Raw genomic sequence first — 26,123 nt, 5'->3', positions numbered from 1 at the left:
GTGACCCCAATAATGCAACGCGTTTCTCGGTTTAGCACCGTTTCATCAGGCATAAAATTGTTCTTATTCCTACCTCTCCTGCCTCTGCTTTATATAGCCAGCTAACAAACATTATCCTCCTTTCAGAGGGGTGTGTTTAACAATTAATCACTGACACCTGTCTAAGGTGGCTAGTCTCCTAATTACAAGATGTTAAGGAAATCCAATGTACTTATATATGCAAGAAAACTGTCTATTTGTTGTTTATAATATACGTATATATGTACAAAAGACTAGCTTTCTATCTTATATACGTATGTGTATAAGTGTAAGGGGGATTTTCTTTCTATTCCATCTATTTTATAGATCTCCCAACAGTGATAGTCTATTCCTATACTATATATGTTATATGGCTCATCTATCAGTAATATTTCCCTATATTAATTCCCTATATTAATTGGCCGGGGTGCATATGAATTTTAACCTCTGTGGGGGTTTTTTCCCCTATATCTAGAAATATTCATAGCCGTAAACTTTTTACAAAATAATCTGTCCTCTTAATAATATGTCCTAACGTTGTACTTTATAGGTAATAATGGTGGTTTCTATACTACAGTAATTTTACCAATGCTGCACTCCACAAGCAGCATATATGAAATTTACAGCGAAACATTAACCCAATATTGACTTGGCTCAACTAAATGGTATGCACTGTATTATAAATAGTGCCCTAGTGTTCCGATTTCTTTAGATAAATTTGTAATTTTTATAATTACATAGTATATTCGATCCCAAAATGTGATAAAAATCACACATAATAAATATCAAAATAAACCACAATTGTGGAGCAAAACAGTCTAAAATCTAGTATTTAAATACAAAAAATCAAATTTATGTTGATAAATCTTGGAGTAATGCATAAAGTAGCATATGGTGAATATTAATATGGTGTATAATATAACATCATATGTCTCAAAATGTGATGTTGCAACTAAATGTGACAGTAATATAAAGGTGATTAGACCATCTAATGTGATAAAAATGTGTCAAGATAATCTATTTATAAATTCAAAGAAAATACTTATTCACTAAAGATTAAAACTGTAACTAAAAAGTATTAATACTAAAGTGATTCCTAACTCTAAGTGTCCTCTATATGTGAAAAAAAGCAGCATGTATGAAATTTACAGCGAAACATTAACCCAATATTGACTTGGCTCAACTAAATGGTATGCACTGTATTATAAATAGTGCCCTAGTGTTCCGATTTCTTTAGATAAATTTGTAATTTTTATAATTACATAGTATATTCGATCCCAAAATGTGATAAAAATCACACATAATAAATATCAAAATAAACCACGACTGTGGAGCAAAACAGTCTAAAATCTAGTATTTAAATACAAAAAATCAAATTTATGTTGATAAATCTTGGAGTAATGCATAAAGTAGCATATGGTGAATATTAATATGGTGTATAATATAACATAATATGTCTCAAAGTGTGATGTTGCAACTAAATGTGACAGTAATATAAAGGTGATTAGACCATCTAATGTGATAAAAATGTGTCAAGATAATCTATTTATAAATTCAAAGAAAATACTTATTCACTAAAGATTAAAACTGTAACTAAAAAGTATTAATACTAAAGTGATTCCTAACTCTAAGTGTCCTCTATATGTGAAAAAAAAAAATAAAAAATAAAAAAATAAGTGTGCTCATGGAGTATGTGAGTAACCATCTGTACCACTGAAAATATTGTTTGTTATATTTTTAACAGTCTGCACATGTAGTGCTTTTTTTCTGTGTCTCCTTTTCCATCTCCAGCATCACAGTACTACCTGAGAGGTGAGCTGCCACACCTATTTGAATCTGCAGCCTGCTACTACCAGCACATTGGTGTACTTGTGAAGTGTGTGAGTACCCATTTGGCTCTACTACTGTTATTACTGATTTTTATATCTGTTGATCCTACACATGAGGCGCCCCTCTATTTTCTTCTATTCCTCATAGTTATACCCGGACCAGTCGGCGAGGAGGAGGCAGCCACCACAGGGCTTTTCCACTTGGTTTTCAAAAGGACTCATTTTTGCCTTGATTTTGTAATTATATTTGGACTTCCCTCATTTGAGAGGATTTTATTTCAGTTTTCTCTTATTTTGTTTTATTTTTTTATCTGTATTGTATACACAATTACCAATTTGCATTTTTTAAAGAGTATATAGATTAATATCATTATCTATATTATCACTAGCGCCCCCTTACTTTGCTGTAAGGCTATATATACACATTCAATATCATTTGAATGCCGATGACACCCAAATCTACCTCTCTGCACCAGACCTACCTCCTTCCTTACTAACCCGTGTCACTAACTGTCTTTCTCATATCTCATCTTGGATGTCCTCTCACTACCTTAAGCTAAATCTCTCCAAAACTGAACTCCTTATTTTTCCCCCTTCTTCCAATGTCTCCACCCCCAAAATTTCTATAACTGTTGATAATTTCATCATTACTCCTACCCCGCATGCCTGATGTCTTGGGGTCACACTTGACTCAGATCTTTCCTTCACTCCTCACATTCAGTCCTTGGCAAAAGCCTGCCGCTTCCACCTTAAAAACATCGCTAAAATTAGACATTTCCTTACACAAGATACAACTAAGATTTGAATCCACTCTCTCATACTTTCCCGCCTCGACTACTGCAACTCCGTCCTCTCTGGTCTACCTAGCTGCCGCATAGCTCCTTTACAATCCATTATGAATGCCTCTGCCAGGCTCATCTTCCTTACTCTTCAATCTTCATCTGCTGCGCCTCTCTGCCCATACCTTCACTGGCTTCCTCTTTCCTCTAGGATTAAACACAAAATTCTCACTCTGACATACAAAGCTCTCAACTACACTGCTCCCCCCTACATTTAAGAACTTGTCTCCAGATACTCTCCCTCCCATCCCCTTCGATCAGCTCAGGATCTCCTCCTCTCTTGTTACTTCCTCACATTTCCGTTTACAGGACTTCTCCAGACTGGCTCCCATCTTGTGGAACTCCCTGCCTTGCTCCACAAGACGCTCCCCTAGTTTTAACAGCTTCAAGCGCTCCCTAAAAATTCTACTATTCGGGGATGCTTACAACCAACACTAACCTTTCCTAACTCCATTGCTTTCCCCTTGAACCCCTTAGAATGTAAGCCTATGAGCCCAGCTGTTTGCAGATCGCCTTCATAAGAGCCGACTACAACAGCTACCCACTTGATCCCTGCAAAAGCTATCCTGTATATTGACTATGTTTACAGCCCTGCGGAATCTGTTGGCGCTCTACAAATACCTGATAATATATATATATATATATATATATATATATATATATCATTGGTTACATAACAAATTACATCAATATTTTCTTGTAATTTTTAATCATGATCTTGTCCTCTGCAATGTATTTTCTTACATGGTACGTCGTAGTCGTTAAGGGGTTTAAGGGACATGAAACCCAAACATTTTCTTTTAGGATTCAGATAGAACATACAATTTTCAACAACTTTTCAATTTATTTATATTATCAATTTTTCTTCTTCTCTTGGAATCCTTTGTTGAAAAGCAGGCAGGTAATCTCAGGAGCGTGCAAGTCTCCAACACTACATGGCAGTTGTTTTGCAAGAATGTTATACAATAGCCAGAGCCCTAGATGGCAGTTCTATTTCCTGCCAATGTAGTGGTCCAGTCATGTGCACGCTACCTATCTAGATATCTCTTCGACAAAGAATAACATAACTAAGAAAATTTGAGAACAGAAGTAAATTGGAAACTTTTTTAAAATTGTAAGCGGTATCTGAATCATGAAAGAAATATTTTGGTTTTTGTGTCCTTTTAAAATAACTTTCTCCTAAAATGTATTAAATCATTTATTATGAAGTGTACATTCTATAACCCCAAATTTCTTATAACACGGCCTGCAACCAACTGAAATAAATAATACTGTGATAAAAAAACTACTTATTTGCACCCCATATTGCAGAAAATGTAGCTATATGGTCTGTTTATATATATATGTTCCAATGTATGAAAGCTTTAAAATGTGGTTTAGAAAGTCACCTCTGTGTCGTAAATAAAACATAATAATAACAGATATACTGTAAGTGCTTAAGAATTTATTGTGACTTTTTCAAAGAAAATCAATAAAACAATGCAATGTATTGATTGGAAATAACCACTAAATGATATTTCCATAACCTTGCATTGCACTTATAAATGTATATAATTAATTGTTTTCAGATTGAATGCCACTACATGTGGTTTGAGTACCATAACAATGCATACTGTGAGACGGCTTAACATCAATATAATTGTGTACGCAGTAAAAGGAAAGTGTATTGGTATGACAAATGCCCTTTAAATGGATGTGTTTCTGCAAGTGAATGTATACATTTTATGATATGGAGTGCTCTTTTTTATTAGGTTAAAAAAAAAACTACATTTAAGCTGTAATGCTATAAATCTATATAGCAAATGTAATACAAGCAAAAACCTGATATAAACTGTGTGTTGCTGCAAACATCTGGGGTACTAACTTTGCAACATTTCTCAAATAGGCTTTGCTCTGGGGTACAATTTGTATTCATAGACAATCAGAAAGCTAAATTTCATACAGTATTATTTTATTCCAAGCTCATTGGGTATTCGTAGGATGGATGCACCCTTGAGCCTGGTCTTAAAAAGATTTTTAAAGTTCTACCTTATATATATATATATATATATATATATATATATATATATATATATATATATACACAGACTGCACTCACTGTATATTTTCTATTTATTACCCCTGCCGGCACCCTGGTTGTTGTCATTTTTGGTTAGTGAGCGAGCAGTTCCTTACATTTCTGTATATATATATATATATATATATAGTGTTGGAATTGCTTGTGATAAATCTCAATATTGATATATTGTATAGCAATTTGATTTAGCAATGTCTATGCTAAGAAGTCAAATTCCAGATTTTAAAAATGCAGTTTTGCCTAAAGAGAAGATGTTACCTACTTTAGTAACTTGTGCCACTGTCAAATGTAAGGTCACTTAAATATTTGATTTCCCAAGTTTGTCGCTTTTGAAATAATTTGGATATGAAAGTCAAGATCTATAAATGTAATGATTCCTCGGACACACTGTAACTGTTATAGTTTAGCAACAATTGGGAAAAAGTGAAATGTAGATATTTAAACCTTATTTGATGGATATTTACTAATCTCTAATCTGTTCCTCCTCTGGAAACACAGTTGTTTTCAAAGATGTTTTAAAAATGGAGCAAAAACAATATATATTCTAGAGATTATGCACTTAGCACTGAAGGGATGGCTACAAAACCATTTCTCACTAGATATCATTTCTATTATACACTACAATATGTATAAAAATTCTGATTCATTCGAGACGTTACAATTAATTTACCCTGTTTACTTGTCTCCCACAATTAGGGTAAAGAACTTCTGTGTGGGAAGAGGTAGTAGAATAGGCATTCCTTACATGACAGACTATGGGCTAGATTTATCAAAGGCTAGGCGAACTCTGCGCCCCAGCTCGCCTCCGGAGAGGCGCACATGTGCGCCTACATTTATAAAAAAAATAGATGTAACTTTGCGCAGGCGAGCTGGGGCGTAATAATAATAAATTGCGCCTGTCGGAAAAAGCATTTACTTCCTATTTGTCACAGTACATCCCTATAAATATTTGCGCCGCCATGTTTTGATTATTAAAAAAACGTTTTTTAGGTAACTATTTAGCTAATATTTATATTATATAATGTTTCTGTGCTGTTTGTGCCATATGTTGACACAAAAATAAAATATATCAATATATCGATACATATATATAAAACTTTTGGCACCATATGCGCCTGTGTAAGCGCAAATTACTGGGAATAACAGTATCTTCTTTGAGCTGAACTTTTGAAAAATTAGTTAAAAGAGTAAAGTACTGCATCACAAGATGTAAAAGCATGTATTATAATGGTGTTCGACTCAGTCTGTATGGCGAAATATACAACACGCAATTACAGCCGGAATTATCGGCGCAAAGCAATGATGAATAAGCAACTGGATGTATTTGTAGGTCGGGCTGTTAAATTACGCCTATTACTAATGTATATTGGTGCACTCGGGAGCGCGCCTGTGCGCCTAGGCGAATGCAAGTGGAGTGCGAAGAAGTTTCTTTCAGATTTGCGCAATTATAGGCGCAGAGTGCTTTGATAAATATGAGGATTTGTTTGTATGCGTTATTTTGGACGATATTAGAGGAGAATGGCTTTGATAAATCTAGCCCTATGTACAGGTATGCACTCAGTTTATAAACATACAATAAGATAATGATTTATTTGCATACAGTTTAAAGGGAAGTGTTTTACTCACTAGACAATCTAGTATACAAAAATGAATGGGGGGAATTAAAGGGACATAATTATATATATATATATATGTGTGTGTGTTGTTTTATATATATATATATATATATATATATACACACACACACACATTTGCAATATAGAGTGTGTATGTGTATATATATATATATATATATATATATATATACACACACACTCTATATTGCAAATGTGTGTGTGTGTGTGTGTGTATATATATATATATATATATATATAAACAATCTATATTGCAAAAGGTTTGTCCACAAAATAAAGGTTTTAAAGGCATTTTGTTAGCAAAATTTGCATTATTTTTCATTCTAGGGACATAGCCCTTTAAAAGGCTCTTTCTTATCTTCTCTAATGAGGCCAGTTATGGATAGATAAAAACAAGCTACTAAAGTGATCAAACAATACTGTGTAGACTTCAACTGGGACACACTTGAAAAATTTGGGATATGCACTTTCTATTGTCACTGGACTTGGCAAATATACAATTTTTACAGTTAAATCACAGGGAGATAAGGTAAAAATAAATAGTAAAATTATACTAGAAAGTTTTTTTGTTACTACGCACAATTAAAAAATACATTTCCCAATCTCAAAATCTGTCATGTGCCTTTAAGCAAGCTGCCTTGTGTTGTATAAGAAAATGCTAGATCTTGCCGACTGCATGTCTAACAAACACACCCAAATTCTCCTGGACCCATGCCTAAATATGATAATGTCATAGATCTTGCCAGTTCATATCTACACAAACTCATGCTCAGATACACAAAAAGTCATATTTTGTGAGATCCGCTCATACCTAGCACAAAAAAATACCCATATTGTACCAGATCTTTGCTTGTATCACAAAATATGTTTATAGAGATGCCTTCTTCACTCAAAAATATTTGGATCTTTTCAGTTTTATGGACTGTGCTCTGTTATCTTATTACAAAATATTCAAATTAGAATTGGTTACTTTTAATCATTAGTGAAAACCCCCAGCTATAACAGGATTTTGTCTTCACTAAACACCTGAGGACAACACTGAAAATATTAACTGCACACAAAGTTGATCACATTTTTGCAAGTAAATGTTATGGTACAGAATCCTAATGAGTTTGTAAATCTGAAAGCGGAAGTGAAATATGCTATTATAGAAGTTTCCTCACATTCAGAGAGGGTACTTTACTCAACCAGCTAACAATGCCCATGTATATTTGCCACTTCATTAGCCTGAATCATGTTTATAGGTTTTGGAAGGTTTTCTTAACCTGAGAAATTTCAATAAATTGTGCAGAGTTTCATTTGCTTGAGAATAAACTTTAGATCATAGGGGTGCTACTGCTAGAACTATATCGGCTCAAACAGGCAGGGATTTCTGCCAGCAGCGAGTAGTGTGTAGGACTAAGACAGTGTCGCATTTCCAACAGGTTTTCTGCACATTCCTTAATAAGCTTCTTCAAAGCTGTCTGTGCCCTTAAGACAAAATAACGTCAGCAGAAACAGAATTCTGGTTTATTTTACAATATTTCCTTTATCTCACTGGACTATAAAATTCATAAGCACAGACAAAGAAGCAGGTATTATCTTGCCTGATGTAACACCCATATATTTATGCCAAGCTCACTGCGCTATTGTTTTCTCTATCTTTTATTCATAAAGGGTCAACAGATTACACAGCACTGTACAGTGAAAAAGCACATAGGCTTCTTTATACATCTTTACAGGTCATCTGTTTTTATTGCATTATGATTGCACTTTCATCTACTATTTCTAATTTCAATAAGTGTATTTATTGTTCACTTATGTTCAACATTCCCCTGAATGCTTTCTGAATCTCTGTACAGTTAAGCACCGCTCATTTTCAGTGCTCTCCTTGAAACAGCCATCAGAGAATCCTATCCCCTAGCTGTTTTTTTCTGGATCAGGTGTATTTATTGATGTGCTTCCTTGTGGAAGTTGCATCTTTGTCCTTCCAAAATGTAAAGGTCACCTGAGCCAGAGTATAGTGGGTTATTACCTTGTTTTATATACAGATGTTTTGCCCCTAGTCAGTAGATTCCCCTATGGGTTCTTTATGGCATTGTAAAGCCATTTCTGTTTGTCTGACCAACGATCACTGTTAATAGCTTTGTTATCTACATACATCTGTAACTATCTCCTGCACCTTCCGCTTTAAAAAGAAAAACAAAACTGCCAGAGTGTTGAAATAGTGTTTCACTCCCCTCTGGCAGTCAATGGGTTAAGTATTTAATCACATCCTTCTGCCCTGCTTTTAAACGATCTGCTGCTATAAATATTTGCATTGAACTATTTACTGCATACCTCTTTAAATTATTAGCTGTGATTCACTGGAGATTTTAAGCCTAATATATTACAGAGAAGCTGTGTACATTATCTTGTTAACATTATTTCACACACTACACTGCACTCTACCCCCACCCAGTCTTGTTCTACATTACCTTCATGCTAAATATCGCCTGTCTTACTTTTTTTCCTGTCAAGCTAAATCTTATTTCCCCCCACATAACTTCATAACCCCTCCCTCTCTTCTTATTTGACTCATATTTCTCTATCCTTTCCACACGTGCAAAAACTTTTTTTTTTCTTTGCAGTTTTGCCCCCCTCCCTCCCTGAGCTCACTCTACTTTACATTTGCTATGAGGTGGATTTCCCTATATGCATCCTGTTAAGAGAGCCCTTCTGTGTTTATATGATAGATGCTGTGCTCTTTCTGCCATCTCAACAGCAGGATAGGATTCCAGCTCTGTGCTGCTTGGTTTTTTCATCGTCTCTCTTTCAGCAAGCAGCAGCCTGTCTAGCAGCCTCTTGTGCTCACCCTCCCCCTTGTACTGTGAGTGCCCTCATACCCACCCCCTCTGCCTCTGATCACTGGCCATTGGCTTGCCCAGGTCTGGTTTTCCTGTCCAGCCCCTTATGAGTGTCCATTGGTGTTGCCTTCCCTCCTCCCCTTCTCTCCCTCTGGCCCTGCCCATGTTTTGTATGTCTCTGTCCATCCAGCTCCTGACGTTCAAGTTTGCAGGGACGTCACGTCCGCACTTGAACTTGCTGCTCAGGGGGGCTTTTGCCATTTTTTTCATTTCTCTCCTTCTCTCTATCTCTCTCCTTTTTTTTCACCCCCCTTTCCAAAAAAAGAAGAAGAGGAAAAAAAAAGAGCCATGACGGCTGTCCCACAATTCATCTTCTCTGCACCATCTTTGTATTATTTCTAATTTATTTTGGATGTCAAAGGCATTTGATGAAGATATTTTCTCTGGAGTCTCCTTCTTCCTAACCCCGCTCTCCCGATGTGAACCGATCTCTCACCAGCCACCTACCAACCACCACCACCACCACCATGTCTCGCCGCAAGCAAGGCAAACCCCAGCACTTCAGCAAACGGGAATACTCACGTAAGTACCTGGCTTAATCCTCTCTGTACCTGAGCAGCAGTAGGTGTGTGACACTGACATTAAAGTCATAGTGGAAGAGAAAAAAACCCTCTCACTTTCTATGGATCTCCAGAGGCAGAAAATTACTTTTAAAAAAAAAAGCTTAGATTCCAGTGATCTAGTGTTTTTGTTTGCAATTGCAAGAACAGGTTAATTGTTAAATGCAATTTAAGTTTGGAAGCAGCAAGGCTTTGATTTGCCAGGTTTAGGCAGAGATCAGGGTATTGTGAGAGGCTTTGCAGGCTGAGGGTCTGTGCTCCCTGTGTGTGCCCTGCTGCTGCCTGCAGTCCGGAGAGATCACTTTGTAGCTGCAGCCACCTCCACCACCTCTTCAGCTGCTGCAGCCACCACCTCTGAAGTTCGTGCAGGTGGGATCTTCTGCAGTTCTTGCAAAAATAATAATTATAATATTAGTTAATACAGAAACCTTATCCAGCTTCAAAACTCTCTTTCAAAACTTCTGGTTTGCAGCTGGCAGAGGAAATCCCTTCTCTTCTCTCTCTCTCTCCCTCTCTCTCTTTTACTATTTTTTGGAAGATTTTCAAAAAAAAGTGGAAGTGGATTTTGATTGGGAAAAATCTCGTGTCTGAATGTTTACAAGCACCGCGTGTGCACAGCCTGCTGCCAACTACTGAGACAGGAAAAGCTAAAAAATAAACTCCACAATAAGGGTCTGCAAAGGGTGGGGGGGATAAGAAAATAATCTAATAAAAAATGGTACTGAGCCAAAAATACATTAATCCGATTGCATTGTTTTGTAAAGTATGAAAAATAAAGAATAAACCTTTGTTTTTTAAATCTATTTTAATAGTTGACAGTCTGTCTAGTACGACCTCGTATGTGCTTCTTCTATCAGTTGTATTGTACAGTAACCTCTGGCATTCCTGCTGTCCATATGTAAACCATCTTCATCTGTTTATAGATTTTAATGCTGTCCACATTTCCCTTAAACACCAACTTCCTTCTTCGCTTAAGGTGAAACCTTACTTGTATTAAAGATAAAAGGTAAAGACGTTAATGCGATGTAATATATAAATAATTAGATTCCTTTGACGTGTGTCCAGTCGGACGTGCTTCACCTATAACCTTCCCATTTTAAATGCTATTGATCATAATTGGATTTCGTTTTTGATAAGTTACCTTTTGATATATATTTTTTAAGTGCACAGATTTTCTACAGGTGTATGTGTAGTTCTTGTGTAATGTTAATTTTTATGTTAAAATCGTTAAGAGGTTATTAGGGGTCATAATGTACAACATAATTCCATAAATGCTTGTTTCCTGTTGGTCAGTAATCTGTAATTACCATACCCAGTTCATGTAAATATAACGCTTTTATATATGTATTTTAACTGGCTGGATAGGAATAATTAAAAAAAAAAAAATTATATTTGTTTTTCTATTTTTATTTCTGGGCTTGACACTAATATTTATTTCTGGCATTCCTCCCCTTTCCACGGGAGCTCCAGGGGACAGACAGGCTACATGAGGTTTCACTTAAGAAATTCTTTGTGATACTAGATCTGACCAGTAGGGAGCAGCGCGAGATCGCGAAATATGGACAAACTTGAACCTGACCAGTTCCACATGTTATATATTCCCTTCATTTTCATATTTTTCTAGTGTTTGGCTTGAATTATGAGCCACACATTTTTCATTCTTGCCTTTATTTCTGTTTCTTTGTCTATATCCACATTTGACATTGTATGCGAATGCATAAGCTATGAGTTACAAGTAGAAATATATTTTATACATACTTTGGAAACTTAGTGTGTATATGTTCTACAGTATACATTTTTCATTATACTATTGTGTGTGTATATAGTGAGAGGCAGCTATCTAAAGTAAGAATAATGTAAAGCCATCAACTGATTTGTATAAAAAGCAAATTGGGGTTATTCAAATGTTTTTCCTTAAAAGGCAAACATTACATGTAAGATCAAAAATTAAAAAAACCCAATCTGTTTATACATGCTATTGTGATGTCTAAAAAATTGTGTGTGTGTGTGTGTTTTAAGTTCTATTTGTTTTGAAGTTTAACTTGTGATATGTCTGTCTTGTTCTTGCAATCCCTTTTTTTTTTTTTTTTTCAAGTTTACATTGTTCTGTATTAGTTCAGCTGACAGATTTCAAGAAGGCTTGTGTAAGATGGGGGATGGGAATGAAACAGGTTTTTCCTAAAACAGAGGTTCCTTGTTGACTGTCTGACATGTTTGCCTATTATCCACGTGTTTGGACAGAGAGAGAGGAAGAGGGAGGGATAGATCCCTCTGTTCAAGGCTCCAATAGTGCTTTTTATTATTTGCAAAGTTCACTTCAAAAACACAACTTGCCCAGACGAGATCTTTATTATTTTTTTTTTTTACTCAATCCCGGACCAGTCCAGACACTGGATGTCATGTTATTATGGTGATATGTTCCTTAGTTTCACAAACAATGGAAGAAAACTACTACAGTTTCCAACACAATAATAAAAACAAGGATCAGGACGCTATATCCAATCAGCATTCTCAGATCTCATTCATGTGCATCTTTTAGTTTCAGAAAATATATTTTTATTAACTATCTTTTTCCTGCATTTCATAACAATGCATATTTAAATATCTATGTGTATAGAATTATCTAAATGATTATTTTTTTTACTATATAGCATTAATGTTGCTGATTGATCACTTTCTTTGGTGTTAAATATACAAATACCTCTATAGTTTTATCTGAACTGACTTATTCCTCATAGCCAAAGCTGCATCTCATTTTAATAATCCTGACAATACTGAATAATGAGAATCATTTTCTCCTATCTCTAAAATACATCAACTATATATAATGACCGCCATGCTGCACGCACCTATTTATTAGAATGTATTCCTAGCTAATTAGAAATAATTTACGTTGAGTGCATTGAAAATGTTAGGGCTATGGATTTTATATCTGTACATCTGATCAGCTTGTTATTTTCAAGAACTTTGCCTCCTATAAAATTAATTAGGTGAAATGTGGAAGGATAATCAGCAACCTCTGCATAAGCACTTCATTTCCTGGTTTTGATTGTAAATCAAGCTATTCACTACACTCAGAGTTTAGGCTATTTTGTACAGAATTTTTTTTTTTTTTTTTTTTGTAAACCATTCTGAGCCTGGTCCATATATTTGTGTCTGTTATTGACGAATATATAAAATAATCATATCCGGACATTTTTATTTTATTTGTGCTTAACATATGTTGTACAATTTTTTTGTCTTTAACAGATTGTGACATGCATATTGTGGATTTAAATATTATATTAATATTTCAGTGAAATCCCAATATTATGATTGAATTAAAAACAAAAATATTTTACCTATTTTATTTCTTATAGAAACTGTCAACTTAGTTTTTTTTTTTTTAATTTTTATTGGAATGCAATATTTAATGAAAAATTATTAATGTTGTCAATTTTAACCTTCGCAACGTAGTATAAACTTATGATATCAAAACTAGTGCTACAGATAGATTTATGGAAAATGCCTGTGTCCTAGTTGAAACCCAGGTACTGTAAGGTACCGCTGTCACATTATTGTATACTTTTCTGCTGGGAGCTACCCCAGATCTTCCCCTTCTATATTCACTCTACGTGGGGTTGAAATAAATATAACCTGTGTTCAGTAGATTTTTACACTTTACGAAGATCTATTCCAATAATCTGTGACCAAATTAAAATCTATTTTTTGATTCTCAGTGGCTTTAAGTTCATTAAAATGTGAAATTGGCAGCCTGCTAAAGAAGGTCAGACTGATTAACTGTTTGATAGTTGCAAGCTGATATTTTACAATATGGGTTTTCTTTGTGAATTGCCCTTTTTATCGTTTAGATCTTGAACATTGTAAGAAATAAAAAGTATTCTTTAAAGTGTTTTTTATGGAAAATAAATGTGTTTTGTTTCTGTCTTCACAAAAATGTTGGTTTCTACAGATCATTTGAGTATTTTTTTTTTTTTCTTCAATTAAACTAGTTGGGAGTCTAAGCAAATGTGTCATGTTGGACAACACTGTAATAGATATTTCAAGTTGATAGAACAGACTTTTATCATCTCTTATGAAATGTGACATTCATTTGACCACACTGACTTTTATTTGATGGAGTAACACAAATGCAAACCTGTTCAGAATACATTTTAGTCTACTCAATTCCCACAATGAAGCAAAAGCACTAATTGGCTTATTTTTCAAAGAACTCAAAAGTATTCACAAGATTTCTATACTGAATTTCCTAAACGTATAATATCCCAGTTTTTCACTAAGGTAGATGGGTAGATGGGCATTTAACTCTATTCCCCTCTCCTTTCATTTTTTTTTTTCCCCCCTGGAATTATATTTATTTCATCGTCCTATTTGTTGTAAATAAACACAGAAAATCTTAATTTGCTTTGTTCACAGCTGCTGAGTGGATAAATATAATTTACACATCTGTCTACATGTATTTTGGTACAGTGTGTCTTTTTGTGTGCATAAATGACATGTTCCCTTTATGATAAGATCGATAGCATACACTTGTAAAATCTCCCTGATTTCTTCCTAGTCATGTTGATTCATTTTATATTATTTTTGACAGCGTATGAGAGTTTAAGCAGAAACCAATTGTATATTTGTGTGCATGTGTGGTGTTTTCTTTTAAAGAGCTGATTTTGATTTCTTTTTGTTTTCTAAACTACAGCCGAACCTATCGAAGCCATTCTCACAGACGACGAACCAGACCACAGCACATTAGGAGCTGGAGAAGGGGATAATGACCTCCTTACTTGTGGCCAGTGTCAGATGAACTTCCCATTGGGGGACATACTTGTTTTTATTGAGCACAAACGGAAACAATGCAATGGCAGCCTTTGCTTAGAAAAAGCTGTGGATAAACCGCCCTCGCCCTTGCCAGGCGAGGTAAAGAAAGCATCCAATCCCGTGGAGGTTGGCATCCAGGTTACGCCGGAGGATGACGATTGTTTGTCAACATCTTCTAGAGGAGTTTGTCCAAAGCAGGAAAATGCAGCAGGTAAATAAAAATTGGAGGAAAATCCGTGCGTGCTCCTCCGATTGCGTCCTGCATTACAAAATGGTATATGTTCCTTACATGATAACATGGCTATTCAGAGCTTAGTGTGTTTTTCGATAGATATTAGGTTAAATGTATATATCTATAGACACACACAATGAGAAACTGTATAGTTCCTCATAACTATCATCTATAAATAAATATTTTTTTTTCTTATCTTTTACATCGATTTTTTTAAAAGCAATATCAGGCACGTGTCATTTGCAACATATGTTACCTTATTATTTAGAACATGGAAAAAAAAATCTGCCTTTTATAAAAAAATAAATTAATAATTTATAGTTTTTATTATGCATTGCATTTTGCTATACATTTTTATTAAGATCATATTGATCTTGTGTCCCTTTTTTTTTGTATATTTTCTTTCCAGATTTGAGACAGGATTATATCTAGTAGAAAAATGACTTTACAAAGTGAGTACTGCAGGGTTAAAGCATGCTTCAGCTAGCCTTGGATCCATATTGGCTGTCAGCATGCAGACTGTAATTAAACACAGCCCCATGGCATTGTGTCACCCCTGACCTTGACTTTAAGATGCCATTTTCGACTGGCCTGGCCAGAGTAGAGAGGGCAGTCGCTGAAGCGCACAGACATGCTCGTTCGAAAAGTTTAAGGGCATGTTGGAAATTTCAAAAGGTTGGTTTGACAGGAGAGGCAGCTTTTTGCAGTTTACCACTTCAGCCAGATGATAAATGCTTTTCTTTGCTTTCCATAGTCTCTGATGTGGTTTTGACAGATGTATCTTTATTTTCTTTGTGGTTTACACAACCACATTTCACCAGTAGCACTGATTTCTCCTTTTTGTTTGACTATAAATCTGAGAATATTTTTGTTACAAATTAAATGCTATTTTTTTTAATTCTTAAGAGAAAATGATGTTTTGCTTACAGAATGTTTTCTGTCTAAACCGCTTATTAGTGACACATTTTTGATTTGTAATTTGGTTCCAAAATACTGATTGACCATTCTGTACACAGACATTAAGATGAATTACTTGTTAATGTGATAACAATATAGGCTATATTACAGGAAACCCAAACTTTATTTGAATCAAAGATCACAAGCCTATTACTCATGAAGATATGACCCCTTTTTATTGATTCTAGTAAACAAACTTTTAGACGCCACTTTAAAGAGCTGTTGGTTAACCACTTACATTGTGATGCAGCCATTTATATTTTAACAGTCCTCTGCAAACGAGTTCTTGAACTGTGCCACAGCCTGTAGAATTTTGTTTCTGACTTCCAAATGTTTGTGTCTGCATTGTCACACACCACTGTCTGTAACCTTCAAAACTGAGAGGATAGCCTCTCAATTCTTTAGCTGACTTCTTAACTCCTTTTTTTGGTATGTTTTTATCTATATTTTGTGAAAACTGGAAGGATGAATCTATAGTTAGACTTCAACATGTATGGGCTATTTAACTACTTTAATAGTATGATTTAGAGTGATTTTGAAAAGAAAAGGGGAGGAAGTCGAAGCATCTAATCTGGAACATTTCTACAACTAGTGAATGTATAAAATCATCAAAAGGTGCTAGTAATGTACTTGCTAGCTTAGCTTTGCTTGAGTCAAACAGTAAAGTCTGGCCTAATTAGAAATTGGCAGCTTTGTGTGACTTTTTTGCAATTGTGTGTTTTTTTTTTTTTTTTTTTTTTTCTTTAAAAATTAAAGTAATGCAGAATTATTTTTTATTTTTTTGCATAATATTGCACAACTGCTACAGTGTTTTCCCAAATACCTTTTTAATAGGCACACCATCTGACTGATTTTAGTGACCACTCGCCTAAAATATAACCCAATATTAAGATAAAGTTAGCTATTATTACATTTTTTTTTTTTATCTCCCTTTTTTTTTTTTTTTTTTTTTTTTTTTTTTTCTTCCTCCCACAAATCAATGTTAAATCAGTTTGTTATATTATGCAATTAATTTGTTCTTTGGATAGCTTAAGTAACATTTATAAATAATATAAAGTGTTGCAAATTATTGCACTTCCCCCACCAGCTACTTATAATGCCACCTGACTGGAAATATTTATTGTGGAGAACACTGTACTACATACAGCATATGTCTGTAGGTCATAAGCCAAGTCCTAAATGTAAAGCTTTTAATTAAAAAAAAAAAAGTCCATGGTGTCTTATTTCTGAATAGATCCTTTGTGGCACTCTATAAAACATTGCTGTATTTGTATATAGTACATTCAGGGGGTATTGATGGGTGTAATCCGTATATTATGTCTGCTTATAATTGCAGCACCTTTCAGCACTTATGGGGTTAAAGTTCTTTTCTTCCTGATGGGTTTGTGGCTGTTACTATTTCCATGTGCTGTCTTTCATTTGAGGGACTTTGAACAGAGGCAAAAGCCATGATTAATGAAGCCAGAGATGGGTGGAAGGGATTTGTAGTCTTTAGAGATCCAAAGCAAATCTAAATCACCAAATATGGAGTAACACCACTGTGATGTAACATCATATTTACATATCGGAGAGCTCTGTTTAAAAGACAAAACACAGTATCTGTCAAGAAGGAATTAAAACCAGACTTCTTGCCTTGGTCTTAGATAGGTCACTGTATTGACAAATTCTACATGGTAAAGAATTACTAAAGCAATAAATTCTGTTTTTATATTTATACCAGTATAAGAAAACACTATTAAGTGGCAAAAGTTTAATTGACATTATTTAGGCTAAATTTAATGATTGAAAAAGCTGCATCCTTTTTATATCAGATGATGATCTGTTTCTAAATTATGAGACTATCTAGATGTAAAATGTGCCATAAGACTGCAAGCATTAATGTGGATATTAATTTATATTTTAAATCGCTGGAGTGGCTTATTAATCCCAGGTCGCTAACCTTGTGTTCTCGGTAGACTTTGTCAGTATGGAAATTAGTTATAATTAACCTGTTTTATATAGAAAAAACACATTTTTAATAGACAAATGTGTAGAAGTGAGTATTGCGTTCAAAAGTAGTTTATGTAATGCAAATATTATTAGGAACATGGTTTGACCTGCTGTTTTTTTATTTAATTTGCATTTTTAAGGTTTTTTTTTTATTTTTTTATTTATACATTTTGACCTATAGCTCCATCTGGCTTAAGTACTGCTGTGCTGGATTGTGTTTCAGTCTAGAAGAAATAATTACGTGCTGTCCAATGCATAGCTTTTACTTTTAGACTATATATTTATTTTTTGTTTCTTAATTTATTGTGAACTTTTTGCAACTTTATGAATTGATTAATGCTGGGAGAGGGATACTTACTGTGAAAAGCATTTTGGGCCGTTGGAAACTATGCACATAGTCTGTGGTTAGCTCATACATTTTTTTTTTTTCTTTGAAATTAGCATCTTAAACATAATCCAGTAGTGTAACCCTCTTTTATTTGGAATATTTTGCTCCTTAATCTAGTCTAGCTATAATTGTCTGAAAGATTAACGATTTCCACATTGATGGTGTTTTTTTTTTTTTTTTTCTTTCTTTGTTTTTTTTTTTTTTTATTTATTTGTTTTGGTCGTGAAAGGCCTTGCTTCATCATTAATGTCTTGGGCAGAAAGAAGTATGTCTTTATGTGCATTATATATCATTACTATACCAACGCAGCTTACCTTGTGTACAGTATACGTATAATATAACATTACTGTTTTGTGCTAGTGAGATAAAAAACATTGGCACCCTGGGCAAGCGAGTACACTTCCTGCACTCGCATTCAGTATATTAATCTGCTCATTACCAGAGGTATTAACTGTTTTTTAGGCTTTTTGGCTGTCAATGTGTTAAAATCTAGTTTTAAAATTTTAATTTTATATAAACAGGAATGTGGAGACCATTTTTGATTGTTGAGTATCATAACCTTGTAAATGATTTAAATCCCACAGTCTGACGCTAATTTTTGTTCCCTGTTACTGGTTGTTGGAATAGGTTCATAATTTACAACTTTGTAAAGACAATCCTTTTATTAATCTATAACTCAGAATATACAGGTTTCCAGAAGTTTATACATTTTTATTTTATGTTATTTTTGGTTATTATAAGAATGCTAAGCCTTTTTATCTGAAATGGATTCCCCTGTTTGCAACTTTGGGAAGTTCCTCCTGGGTGTGAACATTTTAGATTAGTTGTGTGTGTGTTTTTTTTTTTTTTTTTTTTTTTTTGTCTGTCTGCTTGCTATAGCATCATTGCATTATACACTTATCTGCAGACAGTTGACATTCCTTCATATCTGTGTTATTATTGTAAACCAGCCAAAAATCAGACGGTCTTTAACACCTCTTGATTATAACTTGTACTATCAGAATTATTTTTCATTATGAGACCAGGCGTAGAGTTAATCATATTGCAAAAGCAGGACATCTATTTCTAGAACAGAGAGTGTTAACAAAATTATTGGGTGAAAAATGTTCTTAATATACATAACCTTTAAAATACTGTTGTTGGATCAACTTCCCAGCAAATAAGGGCTTTACATATTCCAAAATTAACGTTTCACTTGAGCGCAAGTCCAGTAACGTATCTTAATCCAGCTCTGAGTAATGTTATTGTAATTTAAAAGTTTTGTGGAAATAATCAGCAATATTTAAAAAAAAAAAATTATTTTTTTTTTCCGTCATTTTAAGATTCCACAACATGGCTACTAAAAATTTTTTTCTATTTTCATGTTAGAAAAATAAAAATAAAACCATAAGTTGTCAAATATTCTGTTACTGCGTTCATAAATTTTTTTTTTTTTTTTTTTTTTTTTTTTTTTTTTAAATACTAAATCAATTTTCCTTATTGGGTATGTACTGTGGATTCTGAGCCTTTCGGGGGAAAAAAAAGTGCAGTTGCATAGCTTGCACTGCGCACATTATGGTGATTATAGATCATACTACAAATCTTTTTATATTGAAGCTGTCACCTTTCCATTGTCTGATTTCTTAGTTTTACTTTAGTTGTCAGAGCTCCAGTTTACATTTTTTTTTAAATACAAATGTAACCTTGATGAAGCAAAATGTACTGTTAATAGGAAATACTATTGTCTCCCATTTTTATAGAAATCCATTATATAAACTTGAGCACCTACAATAGACTTTTACTCAAATATGAAAAAATAAATAAAAAGCATTTTTATGGATGTGGCCTCTGATTACCCAAAAGAGAAGGAAAAGCTTTGTTGTCACTGAATTGGGCACAGGTTTTTTTTTCCTGTGATGTAGTTGGCATTTATATGCAGTGGTACCAGCTTTGTTCAATAAAAGGCACTTAGCATCAGGCTGGACGTTGCTTGGCATTTTGCCATTCCTTACTATGAGATCTAATCATGGTGATTCTTTATTTTCTTTCTGGTGGTTTATGTTCTGTTTGTGCATTGGGTAGAGATCTGCATTTTACCATAAAAGACATTTTTTACCTCAGGTTTTATGGGGGGGGGGGGGGTTATGTGCACCTGACATACTTTTACATACTTAAGATTGCAGCCTCTCTAGAATTCTTATTTCTGTGCCTTTCTTTCGACAGATTTTGTTTATACCGTATTGATTATAGTGGATAATCTGTTTGTGAATGTCATTTGATGCAACGCTGTAGTTTGTGTGTCAGGTTTTTATGAAAACTTCCAACTTTGAGACATTCTCTAGCTATTTCTGCACCAGATTTCTAAAAATAAACCAGCATTATTCTTTAACAATGTTTGTGGGGTGGTTTTTTTGGGGGGGTTAGGGGGGCGTTTCTTTGTGTGTGTTTTTGAAGTACAGTATGTATGTTATGGAAGGAATGAACATTTTTATTAAAGGAATCGGATGAAGGTTTTTGCACATACGTACATGTGGAATAAGCAAAGTTAGAAGTGAGATGTTAAATCCTAACAGCTGTGGCTCCTGCCGAAAAAGAGAGGTGTTATCCTTTGCTCATAAAAAGAATAATTCCATAGTAGAAATTGATAACTTACAAAAGACAGGAAAGGTAAAAAAAAGGAACTGTAAATATTTAAGATGTGTATTTCAAGCTGAGGAAGTTCTTATAATTCAGTGATCAGCTGATACCCAAGTACCAGTTGTGTACAAACCTGGATTTCAAACCAATCTCACTTCAGCATAACATTTTATTAATTTTTACGCAATAAATGTATCTGGCCTTTTTAAGTAGAAATAATGCAAATATAAAAAATCAGAATTTGAAGGGACAAACAATCTCTTGCTTTTGTGTAAGTAATTGTGATTGTTCTACGCTCCCTAGCAATGCCAAAAAGCAAATCCTGTTACTAGGTTTTCTTCAAAATGCTGCAAATGGCATAAATCAGCTTGATTTGCAGCATTTTGAAGGAAACCTAGCTAACATAATTTTGCTTTTTGGCACCTCTAGAGAGTGTGGGACAAGCATGACCTTTTAGACAAAAGCAAGGCGAGTTGTTTTAATGTACCTTTTTTAATCTTGCCCACAGTGTTGGTAAACCCTTTATTTTTTTGGTTGGTTATTAGTTTTAGTAAAATCTGTATACATAATGGGAAATTTCATATCCGTTCAGCTTTTCTCAAAATATAAGCTCTCTTTAGTAGTAGTTTTATATGTAGGGGGTGGGGGGGGGGCAAGTTCTAATCAAGCTAGTCTGATTAATTTGACAATTGTTAACACTGTTTTTGCTCATATAATGCTGTTGTTGGCAAATTGTTCTAATTTAATAGTTTGTATGTATACAGTGTTCTTCCAGGACCTATTTTATGGGCACACCACCCGGCTGGTTCGACTGACCACCTAGCAAAAATTTAAGCTAAAATGTGTTCTCTGCAGAAAATTTTGCCAGCTGGGTGGCATTTTTAAGTTTTCAGGTAGCATTTTGAAATATCCAGATGGGCACAGTCAAATTATTTATATCCTTTTCATTTCCAAAGCACAAATTCATTGCATAATTTAACATGTATGTAAATGATAATTTGTGCAAACAAATTTAATATTTTTAATATTGGCTACATTTTTTGCCAGGTGGTCAGTAAAATCAGTGGGTGGTGCACCTGCTAAAAAGGTCCTGGGTAGAACACTGATTAAGTGGAAAGTTAGCCGATCTATTTTTTTTATCATTAAATCCATTTATTAAAATTATGCAATTAAGTATTTTTTTTTTTTTTTTTTAATACCCGTAGTTTAAGTAACATTTATAAATATAAGAAAATGTTATTTTGCAAAGTATTATACTGCCCCCACCTGGGTACCTCATAATGCCACCCGGTTGTCAACATTATCTGTGGCGAACATTGTGTATGTTTTTTAAAATGTGTGTGTGTGTGTATGTATGTGTATATGTGTATATATGTGTATATATATATATATATATATATATATATATATATATATATATATATATATATATATATATATATATATATATATATATATATATATATATATATATATATATATATATAATGATAGTGTATATGTGTAATCTGTTACACACGCATACATACACTCTGTACCCTTTCAGATAGCAGGTTGTGTATGAAATGGCAGTACATTCACTATAACTTTGTGCAGTGCTTATGTGTTGGTTTAGAGTGGTGCATGGAAATTTGTTTGCAGATACAACATCAGAATCTTAATTCTCTGCTCACCACCTCCTCCTCTAATAGAGCTGTACACCGCTACATGCTGGACGTGGAACGTGCAGCCAGTCCAGGGAATTCTACCATCCTTAGTCAGTGACAGCATTGTTAAAATGTTCAGTATGTTTGTTTCCTGTTTTCTTTGTGCCAGCCGGCAAAACAAACTCTTACAATCGTTTTTTCTTTATTGTACATGGCTTTTTTTTTTTTTTTTTTTTCTCCTGACATTGACAGTTGCAGTTTCAGTGAATTTCATGTGGCATAATTGTAGCAAAACAATAAAAACGAAATAAAAAAAAGCAATTCTTGAATTTATTTGGCAAATGATCACTTAATGTTTGTCTTTTTCGTTAACTCTTTATAGTGGAATTATAGAAATCGTTTCTTAAAGGTTTCTCACATTAGCTCTCGACTGCAAATAAAGGTGTAGAATTTTCATGACAAACCATCTTTCCTTTGTTTAGTGGTGGGAAAAGCCTTTATTAGTGTGCTTATTTTGCAGGAGGAACATCTTCGTTGGCAGATGGACCAAATTAACAGAGTGTACAAAGAAGAAAGGGGCATGCTTTATAATAAAACACACTTGAGCAAATTCATCCCTTCCCAGTTTGCTTAGCTAAAAGAGCGTTGAAAGTGTTTTCACAGTGTTTTATGCACTTATGAGTCCACGTTGGGTCCTAATGGTACCTCTCCGTATTTGGTCTCTGGCTCCTTCTCTGGACAAATGGATGTCAATCTGAATGCTTCACATGGCTTGTTTTGTACCAGACTAAGGCTGTAATTGAGACAATGCAGTTGAATATTTTAATACAGATAAGGTCTTCTCAAACAACGTGTTTTTGAATAGTCTAGACTACGGACATTGCTACCAGATGCTTTGGAAGTGTGTGAATTTCTACAATTCAAACCTTATATGATGAAATTATAGTGCGCTGCAAGGCGAGACTTTGCCCATTTTATTTATTTTTTTACTTATTTTGTAGCTATGTAAAACAATTCATGTTGTGCAATGATACTTTCTAGTTTAAAATCACCCCCCCCCCCAAAAAAAAAAAATCTAGAATAATGACAGCAAAAACATTAGGAGTGCAAACTTGCCATAACTCTCCTAGTTTGACCCCGAAAGCAAAATATTCCTATAAATAAATTTATGTCTGAAATGGATTCAGATTTCTATCTGGATTCTTCGATAATATAGTATCAAAATAATAGAAGGGATCTGATTTCTAAAAATGACGATGACTTTTAATACCGAAAAAAAAAAAAACTGGCCTCCGATTTATTTTAGATTAACATTTACTTAAACAACACAGACTAGGCCACTATAGCAATATCTGTAGGATGTGAATGTATTGCTTTTTTGACAATTACATTTATTAGCTCCCGATAGAAGCAACAGACCTGAGGCAATGCACTTAAGATAGCTGACAGAAGTGATGTGATTTATTTGTCATTTTTATCTTCTATTGAGACCATTGGTTTGTTCTCTCTTTCTCATTTTTAATGCAGCATATATTTATGTTTTGGAAAACAATGCAATTCATTACAGATTCCAAATAAAAGGTTCAAATGGAAATATTTGGCACACACTGAGTATGGTACATGTGTTAAATAATAGCTATGTTGGAATTAAAATCTGCATTGATTTTGCTGTAGAAAAAAAAAAAGTCTGCATTTTCATTAATTCTGTAAATCCTTGCCATGCTTTCTGTGGTTAATGAAAATCAATAAACAAGAAATGAATTCTGCTAAAAATACTCTTTACTGCTTAAAACAACTGCTTTTAACTAAAACATTTCTGCATCTTCAAAGCCTGTGTTTCCTTCAGATGTTAAAGCAGTATGACTGGTAGCAGCGGGGAGAGAAAAAAAAAGCATTTCTGATTCTACATACAAGTGGATTGCTTAACAAGTCGGCACAGGCACATACTTGTTTGTACAATACAGATAAAAATTCCTGTATAAAAATAATTCACTTGCTGACAGGAGGCATTGTGCAGGGGCTGCCTCTATTGTGCTGGCCGCGGGTCTGAGATCGAGGATCACAACTTATGCTTTTTATGCAGAACAGTCTATCACGGTCGCTTGCTGAATTCTGCCTAAAAGTTAATTGCTTAATTTTTAGAAACATTCACCCTTCCTTTTGTGATTTTTTTTTTTTTCTTCCTCCTCCCCTGTAAAGGTTGCTATAGTTTTTTTGCAGACGCTGCAAAAGGGGAAACAGTTTTGGCAGGTTGAGAATTGTGTCCCCCTTTTTAGATGCATTTGCATTGCAAGCTATTGTCTGTCTTTAAGTCTTTTGTCTTGGCTCTGATTCCATGTAAACTATGACTGGGCTCTGGTCCCTTGTACAATAACTTTGCCACAGGATGGGGTTGTGTGTAAAACAGACCAGTGACTGACAAAGATGTTTAATGGAATGGAATTTGTAATTGCATATATATTCTGCCAAATCAACACCTACAGTGTGTGTGTGTGTATATATGTATTTATGTATGTGTGTGTGTGTGCTATATATATATATATATATATATATATATATATATATATATATATATATATATATATATATATATATATATATATATATATATATATATATAATTTGTGTTAACATGTCATAAGAATTTTCTACCATATGTTATTGTGTAAAGAATAAACTTGTTAGAAATTTGTTTTTATATTCATATAACTTTTACACATCATTTTTGTATTGTGAGTTAATTGTAAACTCTTCCACTACAACATTATGTATATTCAAGTATGATGGTTTCATACTTCACAATATTTTTTTTTTTTTAATTTAACGAGTTACTATGGTTCTTGTTTAGTTGTTTGTTTATCTCCAGTTGTGTTAATCTTTGAGGCTCTTAATAAAATGTGTTTATAAATGATTCCCCCTCAACCCCCTGGCTAATATGTGCAGGGAATTTGTAATAAGCTAGTTATTCCATATCAGGCAGCAAAGCATTGCATTGCCAGGGTCTAATAATGATACAGATACACAGGTCCTGGGAATTCAGTATCAAACAAATCACATATTAATGGAAATCGTATGATGTGTAAGCGCTAGATTCCAATGTGAGACCTCTAATGAGTGAGACTGCTTGCCGCTGAGTGAGATTAGAGCATCCTGCGGATCCTACTGTGGAGAAATGCTGTTTAATATTCCCCTTTGGTAATAAAGTGGTCAGTATGTATGAAAATGAAGGTGTATTCTAGCTTACATTAAAAAGGTATATAGTGCATCACGTCAATGCTACAGCTTTCACTGCCTATGTAATTACCAAAAAATAAATAAAAAATCAAAGATCCACTGTTAAAACCTAATATTTTTGGCAAACCAGATCAGGCAACGGTCAGAATTAATATTAGCTGGCATATGCATCCTTTCGAAAGTGTAAAATTGATTGATACTGGTACTTCCTTAAAAAATATCAAATGAAGCAGAACTTAACGGCAATAATAACTGATCTTGTTTCACATGGGTTGCTTGGTACATGCAAATAATTTTAGTTTCCAAAATGCAGCTTGAGACATTGGTTTGCATTTGGCTGGCTGAACCACTACAGCTGATATTTTAAAGATGTAAGTATTAAATAACCGGGGTTTCACTTCCCTGAA

The 26,123-nt window shown here is 34.0% G+C and overlaps 1 protein-coding gene across 3 annotated transcripts in view; it reads left to right on the top strand.

Moving 5' to 3' along the window:
- Positions 1-9,368: 9,368 nt before the first annotated feature.
- The window catches only part of BCL11A (BCL11 transcription factor A), a 175,262-nt gene continuing 158,507 nt past the window's right edge, over positions 9,369-26,123 (top strand). The window contains exons 1-2 of one of the 3 annotated variants that reach the window (XM_053712038.1): positions 9,369-9,804; positions 14,536-14,865. In XM_053712038.1, coding sequence (XP_053568013.1) covers positions 9,750-9,804; positions 14,536-14,865 — 385 coding nt within the window. In that variant the 5' untranslated portion in view covers positions 9,369-9,749. Of the gene's footprint in view, positions 9,805-14,535; positions 14,866-15,292; positions 15,339-26,123 lie in introns of those variants that run through there. The other 2 variants (XM_053712039.1, XM_053712040.1) reach the window with 2 other exon arrangements.

The sequence above is a fragment of the Bombina bombina genome, chromosome 4 (genome assembly GCF_027579735.1).
Source record: "Bombina bombina isolate aBomBom1 chromosome 4, aBomBom1.pri, whole genome shotgun sequence".
NCBI classification, from domain to species: Eukaryota; Metazoa; Chordata; class Amphibia; order Anura; family Bombinatoridae; genus Bombina; species Bombina bombina.
Note: the sequence above shows the minus strand (reverse complement) of the source record. Positions and strands in the feature narration are given on the sequence as shown.